The following is a 23,795-nucleotide window of genomic DNA, read 5'->3' on the forward strand; positions in this document are numbered from 1 at the left end:
ATCTGTTGCTACTCATTGGATTGTCATTTGCAGAAAACACCTGGAGATCCCACGGCATCAAATGGTTAACCAGTGTTCCAGAGGGTCCTTCTGAGTGAAGCCCTTGTGTGTGAGGCTGATACCATTACATGAAGGCACTGAAAAAAGCCAGGTCAGATATACTCTGACCTTGGTTAGTCCTCCCCTAATATTAGTCACTTACCAGAGAAGTCATGTAAGGTTTCAAAACATGGAGAGAGTGCACAGTTTAAGTGTTATTCCAAGTTGTTTTGTAAGTAATCTGACAATGAGCTTTGGGAATATTTTTTTTTTTTTTTGTTCTTTGAAGCCACTGAGTCACTACAGCTTTTATTTAGAAATCTTCAAAATGGCTTCAACATCTTTTAGTACAATGAAATCAGAGGGAAGTTAGCAAACGTGACAAGTCAGCCTTACATCACTGTCTGTACACTGTGCAGCAGCCATCACTGGGTATTTCCCTGTGCCTCATCTTGCTTGTGTCTCCAAAGTGGCAATTTTCAGCAGAGCTCTAATTAACAAGATCTAACACCTCCTCTGCTCCTTAAGCTTGAACCTATGGCCCAGGAATGGGACTGTTTTCTCTAACGAGGTCAGTTCACAAAAAACCCCCACATAATCTGAAAACAGGGAGCTGACTTTGTCAGGCGATGACTGCTGCACTGAACCCCTGCTTTGTGGTTTCAGCAGTGCTTGAAGACTCATGCTTGCAAATAGTTGAGGGTGTCTTGCCCACAAGAAATTTTGTGCACATGACTGTGCAGAATTACCTCCTCACTGGGGTAAGTCCTACTTGAACAAGTATTTATGGCATGGGTTGTTCAGCCATATTCGGGGCTCTGTATTTATGCAAAACAGAGTTTAGTTATCTCCCAGAATCTCAATTCTGGAAACTGGAAATATGGTGAATGGAAAGGAAAGGATCCAAATCTGGGACTCAGACCTCCTGCTACCTTACACGATCTGTGGAACAGGGAATGAGGTTATGAGGCTTTGCCTCTTGCTCCCAAACTACTAAACGCTCTCATAAACAACCATAACTCTGGACAGCATTAGGAGATGTGCCTGCATTCCCAACTTCACAAAGGAACAGGCATGCTAGAAATGAACATCACAAACAGGAATCTGAGAGATTAAGTTAAATGTGCTCAATGAAATCAGTCTTGGTCAGAGGTCAGTCCTTTGTGAGCAAGAGCCTCTTGTGTAAACAAGGATTTACGTAAGAGACCATCTGGATGCCTGTGAACCTGGTCTAGGTTTTGCTTTCTGTCTTAGTAAAGTAAGACATACTAGAAGGAGTCACAGGAACATCACCCATCACAGCTGCTTTGTCTTGGGAAAGGTGCTCTGCAAAGGACTCATGACGCTGCCTGAATAAAAGGCAACCATATTTGCCCCATGAATTTCCTTGCTTTCACTGCCCTTTTTCTAATATTCTCTGGTTTGTTTTTGACATTCCCATTTTTCTGTTTTCATACTGTCTTCTCCTCCCTTCCACTACCTTATATTTCCCATTCCTCACAGCAACCACTCTCATTCCCATCTCTGCCTCCCTGTATGGCCTCATCCTGCATAGATCTCCTGAACTTTTTGTCAGCTGATCTAAAGCTGGTACATGCCAGAAGCATCAGAAAACAAGGAGACACATTAAAACTGAAGGTTCTGGCAAGAGGGAAGGGTGAATTCTAGCTTTGACAGATCAGAGCTGCCTCTTTCTGCATCTGAAGAACCAGAGAGCATTAACAAGGGTCAGGAATTTGAAAATATGCAAACAAAGGCTTGCTTTTTTTTTTTTTCCCCACTGAAACATAAGATATTACAGCATTCTTAGTCTCATTTCCAGAGATATGGAAAAGCTTTGCAAACATAGAAGCACAGCACAGCATTTACTGAGATTCCCTAATGGAATTCAATCATTCCTTGCTGTCAGGGTTTTTTTGCAGATGCCCCATAGGCATCAAACATAGGCCAACAGCAAAGGTTTCTCCATGCCCAACAGTGGGGGCAGCTGCACATTGCAGCATCCTCCCCATTCCCCCTCCCTACACTTCCTTGTGGCACATGTATGTCCTAAAATTTTACAGGCATCCACATCTGACATTGTAATTGGCAATTTTTCTATGGATTCTTGTATATTTTTAAAACAAATAAATAAATGACAGGTCCACTGCCGTGCAAGAATCGGGACTGCGTTCTGTGGGGGCGAGGCAGGGCAGCAGGTGGGAGATGGGGCATTGTGTTTGCCATCCCTGATAAAAGTGGTGAGTGTAAAGAGTAAAGGTCATCACCAAGCAGCATGCTCTTGAAAAAGTCTTGTTGGCTTTGAAACCTGTGGTAGCGCATGGAAGCTGTGGGAAGCGTTGTCAGGCTTACAACAAATGGATGTGCGGATATAGCGCCTGTGTGGAGAGTACAGAAAAGCTTAATTCTGCCCCAAAGCAGCCTGACATCTCCCACAGACATGGAGGTGTGTGCCACCAGCCCCAAAAGAAGCAGCAATGTCTGCTAGGGCTGGAGGTGCCGAACACCTTTGTGCATGCATGTTGCCTCTGACTGATCTGTTTTTGCAGCCCCTGTGGTCAGGGCTGATCCATCACAGGTGTGACATCCATCCACCTGCTGCTCATATTAGAAGTGGTATGTCATTGCTTGCAGGCTTTACCCGCAGAGGAATGGCACACTCAGCTCACATCCCGTTCGCTACTGCAAGTGGCTATCTTGCAGTCTCATTAACCACTTCCTCACTGTGCTCTTTTCTCTGAATTGAGAGGTCATGATTCTTACTCCTTACGCTTGAATACAGTATTTTAGAAATGGGTGTTTGGGAAGGAGAAGAGAACAACAAATAAGCAAAGACCTGTATTATAGTTATTGTTAAAGGCCCTCCTCATACATCATTCACAATAGTGATGCTCTGCTGTACTGCCACCTCTAAGCAACACCACTGTTCTAATACATTTAAACCTAGGATGGCCACAGGTCAAGACCCAACATATAGCATATAGATATGCATACAAACAGAAAATTAAAATGGAAAAAGTTAGGATGGTAAGGAGCATGTTTCAGAGTCTTCCAAGGTTCTCCAGTTTCTACGTGCTGACCATTAAGCAACCATTTTTTGACCTTTTAAAATTTGCTTTCAAAAAGGACATAAAACTTTGATAGTCAGAAGCCCTCCCCATTCAGCTGAACAGAGAAACTACATCCAGCCCACATGAAGGAAATCACATCTCTGGTCACCTGAAAAAGTCACCAACCAACACTAACCTGCTCTTGGGTGGACAGCACTCCATCAGCTGCAGCAGCTGGTGCACCACCGTCCCCGGGGTCTTCATGGAATCATAGAATGTGTTAGGATGGAAAGGACCTTAAAAGATCATCTAGTCCAATCCACCCTGCAGTAAGCAGGACCATCTTCACTAGATCAGGTGACTCAGAGCCCCCTCAAGCCCCCTTGAATATCTCCAGGGATGAGGCCTCCACATCTCTGGGCAGCCTGTGCCAGTGATCCACCACCCTCATATTGGAAGAACTTTTTCTAATATCCAACCCAAATCTCCCGTTTTCTAGTTTAAAACCATCACCCCTCATCCTACTGCCACACACCTTTGTGAACAGTTCTTCCTCAGCTTTCTCACAGGCACCTTTCGGGTACTGGAAGGCAAATATAAGGTCCCCCAGAGCCTTCTCTCTGCCTCTCTGTTTGGTACAGTCACTCACTGCTTTGGAGTCCATCCAGGAGGATTGCTGCAAACCTGATGAAGACATGACAAGCAGGTTTAGGCTGTGATATTAATGGTCTGCCTCTGCCAGGGAGGACGTGCTGCCAACTGCAGAAGCACCATCACTCCTCAATTAGGTGTCTGGCAGAGACCTACACCTCACAAAATTTTCCTGTGGTAGTAACAAAAGAAGGACTCCTGAGCTGTAAAATGCTAGGCTTTAAAGGGGGCACCCAATGTGGGGTGTATGATCAAGCAGATGTGCTGCAGTAGTATGTTATGGGTTATTGCACTATTACACACAGTATGGAAGACGTATTGAATGTAGCAGCAGTCAGTAACAGGAGTAAAAAAAGGCAAGCAACTAGGCTTTCCCTTATTGTAGAGACAGACTCCATTTTTTTCAGTAGAAAAAAAAATATTTTCAATCACTTTCCAGTCATAAATAATACCTGGAGGCAAATACATATAGAGGACTGAGCAGTAGTCAGAGGTATCTGAGACCATAGGAATGGTAACCAGTGTGCACGTGTGCTCTGCCAGGTGGGTGTAGTGCCATTCCAGAGCCAACAGAAAGCGAAACACCTGTGTTTCCTGGGCAGCCGCCTCTTTCGTCAATATGTAACTTGAAAACAAACATATGCTCAAATGTGTTAGATAGCACCCGTCATAGGTTGCCCCCAAAAGCCCCAGAACACTGTGTGGTAACTCCCTGTAGCACTTACAGCAGCCTGCACTTGCAGCACCAGCAGGCACAGCAAAAGCAGCGGGTTAGCTGTATCCTCCCTCCATGCACGAAGAGTTGCTTCTGCTGACTACTCAGCCTCTGCAGGAAAGCAGCGAGGGAGTCAGAAGCTACCCCTGGTCCTGAAACATGGTGCAATTAAACAGTTGTTCAGAATCACAAATCAGCCTCAGCTGCTTTTGTTCACAGGGAAAAAAAAAATGCATACCCATGCAGAGTGTCAAACCTATTGTCTTCTCCCCACCTTGAGCACCCTCTGTGACTTACAGACAGGAAAAAACAGCTTTAGTGGTGTTAATTTTGCAAAAGACAGTGGTGCTATGGAATAGTGATGTTGTGCTATAAATTCTTTGCAGGTCAGCTTTCAAAAAAGTCTTAATATACTCTGCATGCTCCTTGCTTAAAGGGAGGACAGGTACAGCTGCCAAGTGAAAAATTCAGAAATATTCACTAAGCTCTCAGCTAGCAAAGCTGACAAGAGGTCTGAATAAATAGTGAAAGTCAGCAGCTTTTACCAGCCAAACTCAACCACCATGCTCTTAATTGAAATAGAAAATCTACCACGATGTGACTTGTTCTCCAATTCAATCGGATAGAAGCGTTACCGGTCTAAGCAGAAGAGACATCAGTAACAATATAAATCTATGCACATACATTTGAGGACTGGATCAAACGTTTAATTAAAGACCTGCTCATGATGTATTTTATGTAATTCAGTAACATAGCCATTGATTGTGGAAGATGCCTGACATCAGCATGACATTGAGTGCCACTTAGCTGCCGGACAGCATGTTACCTGACTCTCTCCCTTGTTCACACTCCAAGGATGACAGTTCCTGGCAACTGTAGAAATTGCAAAGCCCATGAACAGGGTCCACAGCAGCTTTTACCGTTTGACTTCATGTATTGAAAACACATCTCAAATTCACTAGCCTTTCTCTTGCTGTCCCTCATGGTTATGAGCATGATCCTTACTTGTGTAAGGGAGGCAGAGTGATCTGTTCAGTACTGTACAGTTAAGTGATGGGGACAAAAAGATGGTTACTTAGATTCTACCACACAGATTTCACAAAAGCAAGCTGGGCTGTGCTAGACTTTGTGAACTGAAGAATGTGCCCTAGACACTGCATACATATCTTCCTCTGTGGCCAGCTAAACCTTAAGATTGGGATGGCATGGAAAAATAGATTATTTTTTTTTTAATTGAAAATCAAAAACTTAGGTCCACACAGCACATTTTCAGATGCTGTGGTTTATTAGCACCTCCACAGGACAAAACTTTTGGGCTATATATGGATCAGGAAACTCTAGTGGAACAAAACTAAACCCCAAATAACAAAATGAGAATAACTTACAGATGAGATAGTCAGCTTGTATCTGCTTCTGTTTTGGTACCTCACAGCTCTCTGATGATAAAACAGTCATTGATTTCTTTACTAGTTTGACCACTGATTCAGCTATTCTGCAACAATATTTGCTGAAGAGCCACAAAGAAGCAAATGGCATGTCCAACATGGTAACCAAACACAGAAACAAGTTTCAAGGCCTCTCTCTCTGAATCCATAATGCTTGCACCTCAACTAGAGTAACAGCGCACACAGAGAACTCATTGCAAACACAGCTAGGCAAACAGCCATCAAGTTGCCAGAAGTGTGTCTGTGCAGTGTTTTGTAGTGCTTGTGTCCACCTTGTTTGAAGGAATACATAAATAACAATTGGGTAATAAAGAGAAAATCCTCTTCCAAAATGGTGCCAATACTATTAAAAAGAGGCACACGAAATTTGAATCAGTGCTTATACTTCCACTTGAAAGAAATCCAAAACCAGCAGGATTTTCTGTTCTGTTCTGATTTACTTGCTTATTTATTTTGATCTGGACAAGGAATGTTAGATCACCAACCTCCTTCCCAAAGTGACCCGGTAAGAGAAGAACAAAACCTCCTACTGCAGACACACTGCCCTAAAAGGTGTTAGAGGAAAGAAAAAAATAAATACCTGACAAACCTTGCAATAACTTGTTTTCCCACACAGTGATAACTAGCCTGATTTTTTTCCAGACCAAGAAGAAATCAAGGAAGAAACAGACATTCTCAAAGCCAGATTCTACCCTGATCAGATTCCCCGAGAGAGGCAATCTGTGTTTTCGGGGAGCACAGAGCCGTCACCTTCTGCTTGCAGGTAAGTGGGCGCACAGAGCTGGCACATAACTACTTTGAGGTGCAGCTGGTAGGAGAACTGGCCTGTGAACAGCTGATGTTTGTTTGGAGACTGGACATTTGCTGCTCTTGCAGTCATGTTATCACCCAGCTTGAGGATTTTAAAATCTCTCTGCTTGTTGTGTTTATTTGTGTGATTTTGTTTCCAAATCCTTACCACTGTACCCTCAAATATTCCTGTTACACTGTGATACTCCACTCTTCTTGGCAGACATCCCTTGTGGTTTCCTACAAGAGTCAGTGATGTATCTTCTCCCCAATAAAAGCAGCAACATAATTGGCCATGGGGATTTTTACTAACACTTGCACTTATCAGAACATGATACAATGAGATCATTCTACAGAAAAAAAAAAAAAATCCAAAGCTCTTTCGTTTGTACTAAATTACATATCATTGTGGCAAATTGCTCTAATTTTAAACAATGTTTTGGAAGAACTTAGATTTCTCTGTAGTCAAACCAGTGAAAACTAAGAAAATCTGCTGCAAGTAACATTCTCCTTTGTGGTAAGTCAGTTTTGAGTAATATTGAGCTGATTACACATTGTGCACAGTAACTGTTATCTTCCTGAATCTCTTGACATTTCTCTTTTTTCCTTTTGACTGTAGAAATCAGTACCAGTGTAGTGCTTGACAGTGTAACTTCTTGAAGTTTGTAAGAAATGCCAGCGTGAAGGAATACTTTGGGGTGTGGTTACCTTATTTACCACATAGCCTTAGAGTGACAAGTGAGTTAAATTAGTAGAAAGTCTATCCTTCTTTGGACATGTTTTTTTTTTGTTTCTTAAAATAACATGCTCTGCTTAAAACAAATCCAGTAGACCTGAACTGGTTTTGTTTACCTTATGAATATATCACTGGCACCAAAGCCCCGCCAGAACCCTTTTTCTGTCACTAGTGCATGGCTGCCCTGTAGCTGAGATATAGGATAAATATCCTGTCTCTACTGAACTGATTAGCTAGCAGTCTTTTTAAAACTTAAGTATACCTTGTGCTACTTGGCTGTTTCTGCTGCCCTGTGGTCTACACACAAGGGTATATAGGTTTAACTCTTCTTCTTTTTTCTCTATTTTTTTTTTCACTGAGAGGTCTGAAGTATCTTTATTTTCTCGTTCTTACAGCACCCAGTGTTTGAATAGCAAATTCATTAATAAAGAGGAAAAATTTAAAAAAAAAACAAAACCAAAAACCAAACAGGGAATCAACAAATTGTGTATAAATGCTCAATTTTTTAACCAGATGCAACTATTTATATGAAAAAGCTCCACCCATGTCTACATATCTGAGCTTAGAAATAGTAACCAACGTGAGCAAAGAAGCAGAATCTAGCAAGGGGCTGATCTGATTAAATGTTCATTCCAAGTGTTGCAAACAGAACTACAAACTCAGCCTTCACATAGACAGCCTTCACTGGCCAAGCCTGGTAGCATTCTTGTGTTTGCTGCTGATGGAAACTGCTTGCACCACTTGGTACTGGAAAGAGAGAGCTTTCTTTGTAGCATAGCTGTGCCTTTCTAAAGGGTTTGGCCATAAACCTCATTGGTTTTATACCATGTACCCTTGTTTCAGAATAAAGATGCGGGTAAACAAGAGGTGCTGCATGATTGGCAAGAACAGTGATACGGAGTAGAACGATGGTTGCAAACTTGCCAAGAGACTCACCTTAGAGATCCCACGCCAGGATGAGGAAATGGGTCACTTTGGTGACACTTCACAGTGGAAGAAGCAGGGGCACTCACACACCTCAAGAAGCAGTGCCGTGAAACATCCCGGAATGGGAAAAGAACTCGTACTTCCTCCGAGTCTTTGCACAGCACCGGGCGCAGTACGACCGAAGAAACCCTCGGCTCCCTTTGCAGCACAAGCATCCTTCGGGATGGAGAGGAAGATAGCCCCCCCCAACCCGCGCTCCACCCCTGCCGTGGCTCGGTGGGTTCAGAAAAGGGCATTTTTTGCTGTCAGCGCCGGGGCGTTTTTCCCTCCGGAGCACCGGATGACAAGAAACGGTGGTCAACAGGGGAGAGCGAAGAGAAAGGGGAGTGGGCGTCCCGTCCGGGCGGGAGGCTCGGGGCTGCGGCGCAGCCGGCGGCCTGGTGGGAGCTGTCCGTGGTGCTGCCGCCGCCCCGCGCCCCCCCGCTGCATCCCTCCCGCTCCCGCTCGCCGCTCCCTCTGGGCGGGGTGCCCGCCGGGCGGTGCTGGAGCCGCGCAAGCGCCATAACGCGCAGAGCGAACGTGAGCAGCCGCGGTGGCCTTGGCTGGGAGAAAGGGTTTTGGGTCTTGGCCTGGGGTCTGGGGGTATTGGGGGAGGGGAAGGGAAGGGAAGGGAAGGGAAGGGAAGGGAAGGGAAGGGAAGGGAAGGGAAGGGAAGGGAAGGGAAGGGAAGGGAAGGGAAGGGAAGGGAAGGGAAGGGAAGGGAAGGGAAGGGAAGGGAAGGGAAGGGAAGGGAAGGGAAGGGAAGGGAAGGGAAGGGAAGGGAAGGGAAGGGAAGGGAAGGGAAGGGAAGGGAAGGGAAGGGAAGGGAAGGGAAGGGAAGGGAAGGGAAGGGAAGGGAAGGGAAAAGAGGATGAAGAAGTCATTAATCCTTCAGTATGGTATAGGGAGGGGGAAACTGGAAAGATAGAGATGGACCCCATAAACGTCCAAATAATAAGTCCGCATTGTCCAATTAGAGTCAAACAATACCGTGTACCAGTGGAGGGTCCAAAAGGATTAAAACCAGTAGTTGACAGACTTCTGGAGGAAGGAACTCTAGAACCATGTATGTCACCTCATAATACACCCATCCTCCCCGTAAAGAAATCAGATAGGTCATACAGGATGGTACAGGACCTGAGAGCTGTAAATCAGCGAACAATCATTGAATTCCCTGTGGTGGCAAACCCTTATACTTTACTGAGTCATGTGTCTCCCAAACATACTTGGTATAGCGTAATAGATTTGAAAGATGCTTTTTGGGCCTGCTCTCTGGATGAGGGATCCAGAGATTTTTGCCTTTGAGTGGGAGGACCCCAAAATGGGACGAAAACAACTATTAATATGGACTGTGCTGCCACAGGGGTTTACAGAGTCACCAAATCTATTTGGACAAACTTTAGAGAAAATCTTACAAGATTTCACATTAACCAGGGAGGTAAAATTATTGCAATATGTAGACGATTTATTAGTAGCAGGAGAAACTGAAGAGGGAACCCAAGAAGCTACTATTACATTGTTAAATTTTCTAGGAAAAAAAGTGATTGAAGGTGTCCCAATCAAAACTACATTTTGTAGAACAGGAAGTAAAATACTTAGGGCATTGGAAGGAAAAAAGAAGCTTACTCCTGAGGAACAAACAAAATTGGAAAAAATAGGGGCTAAGTTAGAACAAGGAAAATGGACACTGCCCAACAGACAAGAGATGTTGCCAAAAGCCTATGCTAGGCAAATATTGGAACGTTTGCATGCTCAAACACATTGGGCTACAAAGGCATTAAGTGATCATTTCCTTAAACAATTTGGCTGCATTGGAATTTTTGAAATGGCAAAGCAAACTACACAAGGTTGCTTAACTTGTCAGAAGATAAATAAGTGTTTCGACAAGAAGCCACAGGAGGGAAGAAGACAGCTTACAGGCCTTTTGAGAGAGCACAAGTTGATTTCACTGAATTGCCCAAGGTAGGAAGGATACAATACCTATTGGTAATAGTAGATCATTTAACACAATGGGTAGAAGCTTATCCTGTAGCACGACCCACAGCACAAATGGTGGTAAAAAATCTATTAGAACACTTGATACCCAGTACATTGATTCTGATCAGGGCATGCATTTTACTTCTAAAATGATAAAATTATTATGTCAATCATTAGGTGTTCAGTGGGAATAGCACTCTCCATGGCACCCACAAAGCTCGGGGACAGTAGAAAGAATGAATCAAACAATAAAACAACAATTGGCCAAATTAATGATTGAGACACAAATGCCCTGGACAAAATGCTTACCATTGGCACTTTTAAACGTAAGAACTAAACCACACAGTGAGACTGGATTATCACCACATGAAATGTTACATGGCATGCCTTATTCTCAAGGGATACCTCTAGAGAACAATGTAGTTGAGAAGAGTGTCCAAAAATATATAATTATCATTGGAAAAAGGCTAAAAGAGTTAAGAGAAATTGGGATGATGGCTCAAACATCACCTTTGGGATTTGCAGTTCATCGGTTGGAACCAGGAGATAGGGTTCTAATAAAAACATGGAAAGAAGGAAACCTATCTTCCCTCTGTGAAGGACCTTTTCTTGTTTTATTAACTACAGAAACAGCTGTGAGAACTGCTGAGGAAGGATGTATCACAAGTAAAAGGTCCAGTGAAGGAATGGAAAGTAACATCTGAGCCGCAAGAAACACAGCTAACCATCAGACGAACTTGAAGAGGCCTTCATCAAAGAGTATAAGCTAAGTTGCTGTGGGAATTTTATTGTGATTACTCCTGTAAAAACAGTAAACAAAGAAATTCCTGAATGGATACCTATTAGGGGAAACGATTTATTCAGTAAAGTAATATCCCCTAGAGATAACAATGGGCTATCTGCAGGATACACAGGATTTTTGGGATATAGTATACAAATTAGAAAAGGGCAATCTGCAGATTCATTTGGGTACTCAAAGAGGGGACAACCCTTTAGATCACTGAGGAAGGCAAGACCGGATAGGGAAGCGGTGTTGCGGCTTGGAAGGTCTGCCGAGGGCTGCAACCCCTTCGGGCTGTGACCGCCGAACACTATGGCCCTTACCGGACCTCTTCTAGTCCTGCTTGGGGTGAGTTCCTTAACCCAGGCTACAGCGAACAACTGCAGCCAATGTGTGGTGACTACCAGGAGGGCAAGGGTAAGCTCCCAAACTTCGGAGTATCACACAGTTTATGAGTGTAAAGATCAGAAAGTAGGAAGTTGTATTCATAACAAACTCAGTAAGCTCTATGCAGAAAAGGCAACAGCACCATGTGTTATGACCCAAAAGAACTTCTTTACCAGTATTGGGTAGAAATGAGAATTGACTCTAGAAAGAGGTTGATTGGGACTAGCCAAATTATAGTCGATTTGAATACCCCTGTGTCAATAACTTTTGATGCTTGTGATGGCATTGATGATGATCCATATGCCAGTTGTGGGAACATGAATTGGAGAAGCTGGTATGGAAAAAGTGAGAAGTATTTGTGCCCCAGGCCTAAGAAGAGTGGAAATGATCCCTTTAGGTGTTATCCCAGCTAGGACAGGTTTAGCCAATCTGAGCAGAGTTACCATCTTTGTGGACACACTGGGTGGGGTTGTGCTTGTTGGAGTACAGCTCCCACACGGGGATGGCCCCAGCAATGTAAAGGGACACCATTAAAAGCAGAAATTAAAAGGGGGATGGCTTTCCCTAATTGTACAGCCCATTCTTGTAACCCAATTAACATAACTATTTGGAATCCAGAACAATGGAAACACAAAGATGTAAAAATTGGACTGAAGAAGTATGGACCTGGAGGAGACCCAGGTGTAGTTATTAATGTTGAAATCAGAGATAGGACAAAAGAATCTGTGCAACACAGGCTGTTGTTTAATTAATTTTATCCTGAAATTGAAACAGGAGGAAAGTATGAAATTCTCACAGTTGCTAAAAATCTGTTTGTAAATCTTGCTGAAAACATTGCCAAGTCATTGAATATAAGGAACTGTTATGTTTGCGGGGGAACAAATCAAGGTGAACAGTGGCCATGGGAGGCTATGGAGAGCAACATGAGCAATCCCCACATATGGAAAACAATGGGAAAGGATAATAGGAAACAACAATGGGTACTCCAAACAAGTATAATTGGAAGGAGTTGTTGGCAAAACCTAAAAAACAAAGGAAGACAAGTAAGTAACCTGGAGTGTGAAGGAGGTTACCTATGGAATGAAACTCAGAATAGCTGGGATAAGTGTGGAAGCCCACTGGAAATGAATAATCGATTTAAAAATTGGAACAAATATACCAAATGGTTGGCCAACTCCTGAAGGACATTATTGGTTTTCTGGCAAACTAGCTTATGCATACTTGCCAAAGAATTGGGCAGGATCTGTGTATTAGGAACTGTAAGACCCATTTTTTTCCTGTTACACATAAATCAGGGAGAGTGGCTAGGAATCCCAGTGTATGCTGAAGCTGATGAGCTAAAAGAGAGATGCCATAAACTGAGCTTACAAATTGGACATTGGAAAGATAACAAATGGCCCCCTGACAGAGTCATTTCCTATTGTAATCCAGCTACATGGGCAGAAGACCATTCCTGGGGCAATAGGACTCCAATATATATACACTTAATAGAATAATTAGGTTACAAACTGTAGTAGAAATAGTTGTAAATAAAACTGGAGATGTACTTGGATTAATTGCAAAACAAAATACCAAGAGGAGAACTACCTCGTATCAAAATCACTTAGCTTTGGATTATTTGCTAGCACAAGAGGAGACTGTGGAAAATTCAACCTTCGTAGTTGTTTGGAAATTGATGATGAAGTACAAGCTGTAAATGAGCTTGTAAAAGAAATGGAGAAAATTGCACACGTTCCAGTTCAAACTAGGAATGGAATCAATCCAGAGGATTAAGGGGGGCTTTATGGGCAGTGATTGGTTTACTAAAATAGGGATAATTGTATTGGGGATATGTGGATGATTGTTAATAATTCCATGTTTAATACCTTGTTTTACCAGATTAATACACTCGATTATACTAGGGATGTAAATATCTGTGGTACCTGTTGACCCAGAACCAGGGAAAGAGAAAACCCATTCCCTGATGATAATAAAAACAGAAGATGATCCAAAATTAATACCACTTTGGCAAGTGTTGAATCAATTAGAAACAACACCACAAATCCGTACTATAAAAAAACGGAAATGGGAAGGGGGGGGGGGTGGGGGAAGGGAAGGGGAACGGGAAGGGAAGGGGAAGGGAAGGGGAAGGGAAGGGAGGGGGAAAGGAGAAAGGGGAAAGGGGAAAGGGGAAATGGGAAAGGGGAAAGAAAATGGAAAAGAAAGGAAGAAAGGAAACCCAGACGGTTCAGGCGGAGGGCGAAGCCGCAGCAGTGGATGCTCCGATCTCCGCACAGGCTGACTGCGCCGCTGCAGCCCTTGTCTGTTACTAAGCGCCTGTGACAACTGTAAGAGCTGGAACTCGAGTCCACCCCAGGAGAAAGGGAAGAGGCACGGCCGCCTCCTGCGCCGCAGGTGCCGGTGGGTGTCCGGAGAGGGCAGCCGGTCCACTCTCGCCCTTAGGTACCGCTTTCGTTACATAAAGCCTTTTCCTAACCTTTGCTCCCACCCTTCTGCCCGCCCTCTTCTCCTCTCGGGTCGATCAAGCGCAGGTCAAACGCCCCTGGCCTTAAGGGCGGCTGAGGAGAAACAAACAGTAACACACACAAAACCGCAGAACAGGGAGACGCCTCCCCGCCGCCGGACGCCCGCCCGGGAGCGCGGCCCTCACACGGTAGCACGGGCCACTCTCCGCCCTCTCGGGCCAAGGCCGGGGACCTGCCCCGGTGACGGCGACAAAGGCGCACGGGCGAGGCGGGGCCCGCCGGGCCGGGCCTGAGCCGGCCAGGGCGGAGCGGCATCAGCTGTGCAGAGAAAACAAGCGGCGGGTGGCAGGCTCCGCCGCGTCCTCCTAGGTGGAGGGGCGACGGCACCGCGCAGGCACTTCTGGGCCGTGTCGTGCTTCCCGAAGCGCCGAGAGCTGCCGGCGATGCGGTGCGCCGCGCCCAGGCGCTCCTATGGGCAGGGCGCCCTCTGCGGGCCTTGATCGCCGCCAGCTCCGGGCAGCGCGGGAAGTCCGGGCAGCGCGGGACGTTCGGGCAGCGCGGGAAGCGCGGGAAGTCCGAGCAGCGCGGGACGTCCGAGCGGCGACTGCAGCGTCCCGCAGCGCCCGGCCGCAGGCGGGCGTGAGGCCGAGGCGGGCGCAGGCATGGCGCGACTGATGGGCAGCACGACGGCGGACGAGCTGGCGAACGCCGCGGCCCGCGGCGACGTAAAGCGCCTAAAGGAACTGCTGGACGACGCGGCGGACCCCAACGCCGTCAATTCCTACGGCCGGACCCCCATCCAGGTAGGGGGTCTGGGGAGGGGCGAGACTGCGCGTGGCGCAGCGGCGGCAGCGGCCCCTCCGTGCCCGGGGAGCGGCGGCGGCGGGCAGCTCCCAAGGCTGCGGCCGGCCGCCGAGGGCTGCGTTCGGCTGCTGCCGAAGCGGCGCGGCGCAGAGGTTCCTCTCCTCTCGCCTTTCTGGAAAGGCGAAAGTCTGTGACGGCCGCAACAGAGAGGTTTTAGTCTTACCAACTCATGAGCTTGTCTTAACCAACTGAGATAAGATGACTCAAACCCGAGAACTCTAATGCTCATCTCGCAATAAACGTGCAGTAAAAAGCAACCTTTCCAGAAAGAATTACCCTTTCAGAAAGAATTACCCCCTCTCCTGTTTTAGATATCTATTAGTATGTTTCCTCTCTCTTTCCTCATACCACAAGTTTCCTACTTTTTTCGTCTATTAGTATTTTTCCTCTCCCATGAGGAGAGGAAAAAAAAAAAAGAAAAAAAGTATATTCTCTGGTTCTCACGATTTTTTTATTATTCCCTGACCCTTACGAACAGAAACATGCGGGTGCGATAGCCCTGCCAGCTGTCCTGTGGAGCTCAGCCTGCCCACACTGTGCAGCTTGCGTGAATGTATAGATGGGTGCGGTGCCCGAAAGACTCGAAGGTGCTAGATTTATGAAGCTGAGTGAATTCCCGATGTAGTTCTAGCCAGCTTTTTCTTACATTTTCAAATTAAAACGAACCCGGGATAATCTGAAAAGCTATATTTAAGTTTTGTAGACAGGGCTGGCGAAACTCTCTCCTACAAAATGTCGGTGCAGCATTTCACTCCAGACAGGTATCTGTTGCCGTCCTCCGACATGTTTCTGTTCTGCGCATTTGCGCGCCACGGATTCAGCCCCTACGCTGAAGGCACTAACGGGTGCGCTGTGGAACGCAGCGTAACAAACGGAGAGCCCGAGGGACAGGGCTCCGGGGCATTTTGGTGACGCACTGGGCAGGGAAGTCAGTCTAAAAGTGCGTTTTCAGGCGGTCCTGAGGGCCGGGGAAGGGCGCGCTGCGCGCGGCGGGAAGGGCAGGCTGCCTGCACACCAGTGTCCCCTTCCAAGCGAGAGCGGGGCTGCGGCAGCCCCCTGAGCCGCTCCACCGGCACGGCGCCGCGGTGGCCGTTGCAAAGCGGCTCCGGGCTTGCCCTCGGTTTCCGCGGGGGTGCGCCGGGAGAGGGGAGAGCCCTACCCCCAGTCCCTCCGCCCGGCGCCTGCCGCCGCTCTGCCGGCTCCTGACGCGGAGCAGCGCAGGTGCGGACCCGCCCAGGTGCGGACCCTCACGTCCCGTCCCGACGGGGTTGCCGCGCCGCTCAAACCCGGGGGAGGGTCCCCGCCGTGTCCCGCGGCGCGGAGAAGGAGGGTTCCCCGCGCTGGTCTCTAGGCCTCAACCACGGATTTTCCGCGAGAGATCCCCGCTCCCGCGGGACAGAACGAGAGAGGCCGAGCCGCGGGCGGGCCGCTGACGCTGACGCTGTCTCTCCCCGCAGGTGATGATGCTGGGCAGCCCACAGGTGGCCGAGCTGCTGCTGCAGCGCGGAGCCGACCCCAACCGGCCCGACCCCCGCACCGGCTGCTTCCCGGCGCACGACGCGGCCCGGGGCGGCTTCCTGGAGACACTGGCGGCGCTGCACCGCGCCGGGGCGCGCCTCGACCTGCCCGACGGCCGCGGCCGCCTCCCGCTCGACGTGGCGGAGGGAGGCCCTCACGGACCGGTGGGCCGGTACCTGCGACACCCGCCGCCCCGTACCTAGGCTCCTCCTGGGCAACCCTCGCCCCTAATTTATTGCCCGCGCCCGACTCGGTAGATACGAAGTCGAGCGTCACTCACGCGTCTTAAGTGATCCGGGGATCGAGTCTCTCTGTTCGGATGCACGCAGCACCGGCGGGAGGATGTGTATTGTTGTGTACGCTGTAGTTTGCACGTGTCTGTTGTCTTGCACTTGAAAACCTTCTCGCACCACCTTTTTTTTTTTTTTTCCCACGCATGACTCCAAAAACTGTGAAGAGAAATAAATATGAAGGAAAACACTCGTACAGAAGTGGCACAGTAAATAAAGCCTTCTTGTTTTGACAGGACTTTGTCCGGCCTCCTTCCCGGGGCTCCCCCGCTGGCACTTCCCAGCTCTCCGTCTGAAGTAGACAGGAACGGGGAGGGTTCCGGGCTTTCCCGAGCCCTGGCCAGCTGCCCCCCCCCCCTCCACCCCCCACCTTCGATTTCAGGCAGAAGTTAAACGGCACTCAAGGGGCGCTGAAGCCGGTCTCTGCCTCTCCCTGGCAAAACCGGCCGGGAGCGCGGTGAATTGAGGCTTCCTGGTGCGTCTGTGATCTGGGTAAATACCTTCTTAAAACCACGTAAGATGCTGTGCATGTCTGTGCATGAGCTCGTGGCGCATCCGTTGCTCTTCCCATGAAGATTGTAAACATGGGACCTGGAAGAAAAAATAAAAGAGCAATTGTCTCTGGAAGCCCGATATCGCCCTCGCTTGAAGAGGTGTTTTACCTCCGACTGGCAGGTGACCCACCCTGAGTGACCGTGAGTTTAGCAGTATTTTGAGGAAACCATGATGGTTGCAAAAACGAAGGCGGAATGAATCTAAAAATTCAAATCGTACGTCTGAGCTCGGCCCCGGGTTTTCCCGAGCTGCTCGAAGGCGGCACGTCTGGTAAAGAAACAAACTGGCCGTGCCGTTGTAACAACAAGTAGTTGTAACGGCTTTGTTGCTGTAGGACGAACCGGGGAGAGGGCGGGGAGCGGGGTAGATTAATGATCCGTATTTAACTGCCCCGGCGCGGGGATGCTGGGTACGATCATCCCACGGGAAAGCCGTAAGAGCAGCCCAGCCTCCACCAAGACACATATGCCCCGGGAGACCCGCTCCCCTCACGGAAGGTCCCACACGGGGACCGGCAAGGACAACGCTTCCAGCCTGTGAGGCTGGAATCGCTCCCGCGGCACGAGTGGGACACCCTGCCTCCCTCCCGGACCCTACGCGGGGCTGTGCCCGCACGCCCGGCGCGTTACAAAGAGAGAAGGGGGAAGCGAGGCATGCAGAGGGACAGCTCCCGTCTCCCTCCCCGCCGCAGGTGCTGGGCGCTTCACAGCACTGCCTGTAGAAAGTTAAAGGGGGGCGGGGGGGAAAACGATTTCTCTTCGTTTTGCATTCCTTCTGAGTGTCCCAGGCGTAGATACTTCATACATTAAAATATTAAAAATAGCATAGACTTTTTTTTTCTCTATAGGACATGGAGTAAGTAATTTATTGCAGCATGATTTCATACAATGCGTGCTTTAGAACTACTTCGTACAAGTTGGCACACTATAAACATGTACTTATACCATTTACGTACACAATGCATCTATGCCATACCGATATAAAAATATACATAATGTGCATACTTATAAAAATATTATGTACCAAGCTACATATTTGCATATAAATTATTTTTATACGTAATAAGCTTATGCTCAATTATAACCATATTATATGCATACCAAATATGTACAAAAAATTAACACTGTGTTTAGTCTATATTCATGCTTGTTTAGTACGAGTGCCTAGAGTATGTATTTTATACATATATTTAAATAGGAAATACATAAAATTCTAATCTGTGGTGATAACGTATTATGAAATTGTACTGTACTCTGCCTTAGTACATAGCATAGCTATGAGCAAGCCAAGGACAACACTGGAGACATATCAAATGTCTGCATCCCATGCCTGAGGGAACCAGGACAGAGCCAGGGCCAAGCACAGAGGAAGGCTGGCCACCCTCTCTGCAGAAGAGTAAGGGTTTGATAAACTGTGCTTCCAACATTAGTTAAACCAGTATTCCGGTATCCCATATCAAAATGACGTTTTCTCTAAGAAATAGAATAAAGGTTAAAATTTTTAGTATTTCCATTACATATTATGCTACAACAAGAATCATTATAAATATATAATTAAAAATATTTTAATTATATTTATATAATCAGCAAAGAAATAAAAGGTTAAATTGCTATAGATCGGTCTTACACTGTAGCTCCAGAGCCCCTGCCTGGGACAGGCCCATGTTGGAAGCTACTCACCCTGTGGAGGGATGGGGCCCCCGGGCATGATCCTGCTTAGCCTCAGGAGCTTCTACAGACTCCTTTCCTTCTGGCAGTAGCTTCAGCACCAGGGCTTGGAGTCCGCCCTGAAAAGAAGAACAGTAATTATTAACAACAGCAAGAGAAGCGCACGTTTCAAGAAAGCCCTTAAAATCATTACACCTGCTTTATGTTTTTCCCGCATGGCAGCTGTAATTGAGAACATCTGCACACACACATTCGTGCACACACACACACAACCCTCATGCAGCAGGGTCTGTGCCCTGTGCACGGCGAGATGCTCCTCGGGTCCAGCTCGGCCATGCATTCAGCGTCAGTGGGTATTTGGTTTCTATTGCCAAAACTGTCAGTTCGTCCTTCCACCACCACCCCGGTACTTGTACCGTGCACCCCGGCAGGCATTCGGTTATCTCAGTTTTGCCGTGCTTGTCGAGGAGGAGTCGCCACATGAGGGAAAGAAAAAGGAAAGAAAAAGAAAAAGAAAAAGAAAAAGAAAAAGAAAAAGAAAAAGAAAAAGAAAAAGAAAAAGAAGAAGGGAAAAAAAAACGAAAGGGGAAAAAAAAAAGAAAGAAAAAAGAAAAAGAAAGAAAGTTTAAAAAAAGCTTCTTTCGAAGAGTCGCTTTCATTTCGAAATTGCTGTTTTAACTCACCCAGGCTTGAAATCGCACTGAGTCGAGGAGAAAACCATTACAGGCTCCTCTTATTAACGTTGTTAGGGCTACTCTGTGCCCATGCAAGAAGAAGGAAACTTCTATTGACACCGGTACTGTCACAGCCCGTCCGGACGGGAGAAGGAGGTGTTCCGCGCGTCTATATTCACCAGCCCGCCGAGGGACTGACAGGCTGCCTACCCCCCACCCACCCCCCACCCCCGCCTCCTGGAGCCTTCCCCGACGGCTCTCTGCTCTCCTTGCGCACCCCAGGTTCTGCACGGAACCGTGTCCCGCCGTGCCGAGACGGGCCCCATCGCGCCCGGAGAGGGAGAAGATGAGCCCTCAGGACCGACACCCTCCCTGCCCGTCACCGTTCCCGGACCTCGCACGAAGGTATCCCGCACCCTGGGAGGGGGGATGCGCAGGCAGAGGAGCTCCCGGGGAGGGGTGGGAAGAAGGGGGAGCAGGACACCCCCACGCATCCCCCGCGCCGCCCGGGAATTCTCTGCCGGGCGGCGGGCCTCGCTCAGCACCGGCTGTCGGGGGGCTTCGGCGGTCCCCGCGCCGCGTTCGGAGTCTGCCCTGGAGGGAAGGGGAGCGCCGGCAGGTTGCTCAGGGCTTTTCAGCGCTCCTCCGCTGCTTCCCCACCCCCACCCCCGCCTCCCGCTCAGAAATCTCACCCTTCAAACCGAAAACAAGGCGGTCCGGCACCGCGGAGCACGGCCGGGGAGAGGGTCGGCGGAGGCGAAATAGTTAATTACCCGTTTCGGTTACCGGCGGGGGGAGACAAGATCCGCTTTTTATTATTTCTTTTTTTTTTCACCCCGCTACGCAACGGCCCCGCGTCGCGTTCAAATGACCATGTGACAAGGAAATAGCTGCTTGCCCGGGCTAACACTGGCCTGCGCTTTTAAAGAGGCAGGGATCCGCTAGCCGCACCCCCACCCTCCCAGGCACCTACGCGCCCCTCGGGGGGCATGGAAGGGGGTCGCGCTGCGCCGGGCTGCTGCAGCCTCGCCCCGCCGAGCGGAGTCCAAAACCTATTAACGACGAGAAAAAAAAATATAAAGTAACACCACCACCCCCCCGCCCCCAAAAAAGGAGCGGGGGGGGGAGGGAGAGGAGGGAGGGAGGGAGGACATGTCGTCAAGGCTTTATTTGAAAGCGAGGGAGCGCCCCGCGATTGGCCGGTCTCCACGCCCGTTTGGTGGTGGTGCTCCTCGGGGCAAGTCGGTGGGAGGAGAGAGGAGTCGGCGGCCTCCCCCGTCCCTGTCGCCATCCCCCGCCGCCTGTCCTCCTTTGCCCGTTTTCTAGGCGGGAGCCACCATCGTCATAGTGGGAGGCGTTTAAGGGTAGAGGAGAGGGGGAGGGGGGCGGAGGGGGAGGGGGACGGAGGGGGAGGCGGGGGGAGGTAAGGCGAAATGAAGAGTCGAAATTAGTCAAACGGAAAAGAAAAAAAAAAAAGAGAAAAGAAAAAAAAAAATCTTCTCCAATGAATGGAGGGTGAGAGGGCCGATTCACCGGTGGGGCCCCACCGGGGAGGTATTTCTAGCGCGGCGCGCCGGGGGCTCTCCCGCACCCATGACCCCCCGGATAAGGTGCACCGTCCGCTTTCGGCGCTCCCGCAGCCTGCGGCGGGCCCGGGCGCTGGGCTGGTGGATCCTGCGCGGCGTCGTCGGGGCACTGTGGAGGCGCTGGCCGCCGCGCCTCTCTCTGCTGCTAGTCCTGCGGAGGAGGCGCCGCGGGAGCCCCCGGGCCAGGTAGGGCCCCCGGGGAGCGGGGCTGTGGGGGGGCGGAGGGGGAGCGCGGGGCTCGCGGAGGGAAGAGTGGACGTGTTCGCGGACGGCCCGCCGGGGCGATGGAAGCGGTAGCGGGAGGCGGCGGCTGCCGCCCCGGGGAGAGCGGGGTGCCCGGTCCCCGCGGCAGCCCGGCCGCGACCGCGCAGCGCCGCGGAGCCGTCTCCGCGCCACATGCTCGGGTTGCACCGGGAACACGTGAGGTTTGCACAGGCGTGGGTGTTATTGTTATTTGTTTAGCTCGTCTCTTTCCCTTTTATTTTTGTTTTTTTTGACCGGAGTTGGAAACGGCAGGTTCTTGAAAAATGACTGCAAAGTGGTTTTGCCTCCCCCCTCGGAGAAGCTTTTCTTCTAGTTTTCTATAAATTCGGGGCGGGGAGGGGGGCCGGGGCCGGGGGGGAGTGGGGAGGGGTGGGGGGGTGGGGGGGCCGACACGACACCAAACCCAAGCAAAACAACCCACCGCCCCTTTACCAGTGCTTACAGGCTGTTCCTTGCGAAGAAGGAACATAATTATTGCTCTGAGGAGAGAAAATGGCCACTGCTATCCGAGCGTGTATTACTTTCCACTGCTGTAGATGACAGTGAAACACAGTAGCCTACTTTGCTTTCCTTTGCTGACAAATAAACATGCACAGCGAGGGTCAGAGCCGCCGAGCAGTGCCAGAAAGAGTAATTAAAATACACACGTTCAAAGGACCTTGAAAGACACCCGAAGTTCAGGAGTTTTAGAGACTTTTTCCTGATTGCAGATTGCAAAATCGGATTGTTGTGGATCTGCAGGGCGCAGCTTAGGCCTCGGTAGGTACACGCGATTAGTCGCATCATGAAAAATAAAGACATTATTAATTTTGATTAATATTTGAGGGTTGTTCTGCAAAAACATTGTAGGGTGTGCTTAGAGGATTACACAACCTCCTGTAATCCAGAGCACAGGCTGGAGAAGATCAGAGGTAGAAGAGAGTGAAAGTAGAAAGATTTATCTGAAAATCTCTACAACAACCGATATAATTTTATAAATATGTAAATGTATAAATTCCTTTCAAGCTACAGGACTCGAAGCACAGAGATAAAACAATTCAATTTACCTGCTCCAGTCTCTGTTTAGATCACTGTCAGTGCTCTTCAAATACCGAATGTGGAGAGATGGGCACAGACACACACGGAGGCACATACACGTGTGTATAATGTGTATATATAATGTATAATAAAAAAAGGTAAAATATCCACTTTTCCTTCTGGCCTTCAAATCCCTCATTTCTTGCATTTGTAGTAGGCCTAATTTCTTAATTTTACACTAAATGAGGGAAAAAGAAACTGTAAACTCTGCCTGACCTGAAATGCTCTAGTCTTGAACATAAAACATAAAGGAAGGTGATGGTTATCTCACAGTAAATTCGCTGTAGCAAGGGCAAAACCCTCTCATGGATCAGGCAGTGTGGCATTTTATTTTCTATTTCCACATTTTCTGTAAACACTCATGCTTGTTGTTGTTTTGGGGGGATTTTTTGTTTATTTCCCCCACCCACCCATCTCCCTGCATTTTTCATCGGGTAGGCGAGTTGTTCTAAAATGACAGTTTGGTCTAAAAGAGTCACTGAAAATAGTTCTGGAAAGGATCTGGGGAGGGGTAAAACAATCGTGTGTGTTTAATCCAGGGAAAGATGAGATTTTTCCCTTCTACCCAACGATACTCCATCCACATTAGGATATAACAACGTTACAGTCACAAAAATGATGCATAAAATCTTTTGGCAGCCGAAGGCAGCAAACCCCCAACCCGCAGTATTTCGGGCTACAGTTTTCAGGAAAAGGAGATCTTCACTTTCGGATTAGACAGAAATCTATTTCAGGCGTGAAAATAAGTTTGGAAATAAAGAGAAAAACTGCTCTTTTCTCCCTTTTATACGTAGGGAGACGAATCCTATTCTCGCGCCCTGTTCGAAATTAAATTCCTTAATTAAATAGATGGAATAAAGAAAATTTTTGCGCTCCTCGGGTAGCGTTAGAAAGAGAGTCTGTTGTGGGAACAGCGTCCACGGAGCTGTTTCTGCAGCCCGACTGGGTCCGAGGTGGGGACCGACATGCAGAAGCTGGCTGACAGAGGCAACCCTATAGCTGCTCACCCGGCAGAGCGCTGGCCGTGACAATTTTCTTGCAAAATCTAAACCTGTTTATTTCTTAGGACGAGTTTTGGGGGTTTTTTTCCCCTCTCCTTGTGTGTGTGTTTATTTGCTATACGTCTTTGCTGTTTGTTTTTTAAGGAAGGGAATATTTTGCCGGACGAACGTTTAATTGCTGTGCGTAAACCGATGGGTGATTATCCAGGGCCATTATGTCGTATTACTCGCCGATGACTCCATAACCCAAAACGAGGCACCGAAGTAATAAATATCTAATTTTTTCTGGAGGGTTTCT

The 23,795-nt window shown here is 48.2% G+C and overlaps 1 protein-coding gene across 1 annotated transcript; it reads left to right on the top strand.

Moving 5' to 3' along the window:
- Positions 1-14,663: 14,663 nt before the first annotated feature.
- Positions 14,664-16,586, top strand: LOC311203623 (cyclin-dependent kinase 4 inhibitor B-like; the record flags this gene model as incomplete). The annotated part of the gene is made up of 2 exons (XM_084278377.1): positions 14,664-14,804; positions 16,323-16,586. The coding sequence occupies 2 exons, from the start codon at positions 14,664-14,666 to the stop codon at positions 16,584-16,586; spliced, it is 405 nt and encodes a 134-aa protein (XP_084134503.1).
- Between the last annotated feature and the right edge of the window lie 7,209 nt (positions 16,587-23,795).

Source organism: Gallinula chloropus (assembly GCF_964237585.1).
Source record: "Gallinula chloropus genome assembly, chromosome: Z".
NCBI lineage: Eukaryota > Metazoa > Chordata > Aves > Gruiformes > Rallidae > Gallinula > Gallinula chloropus.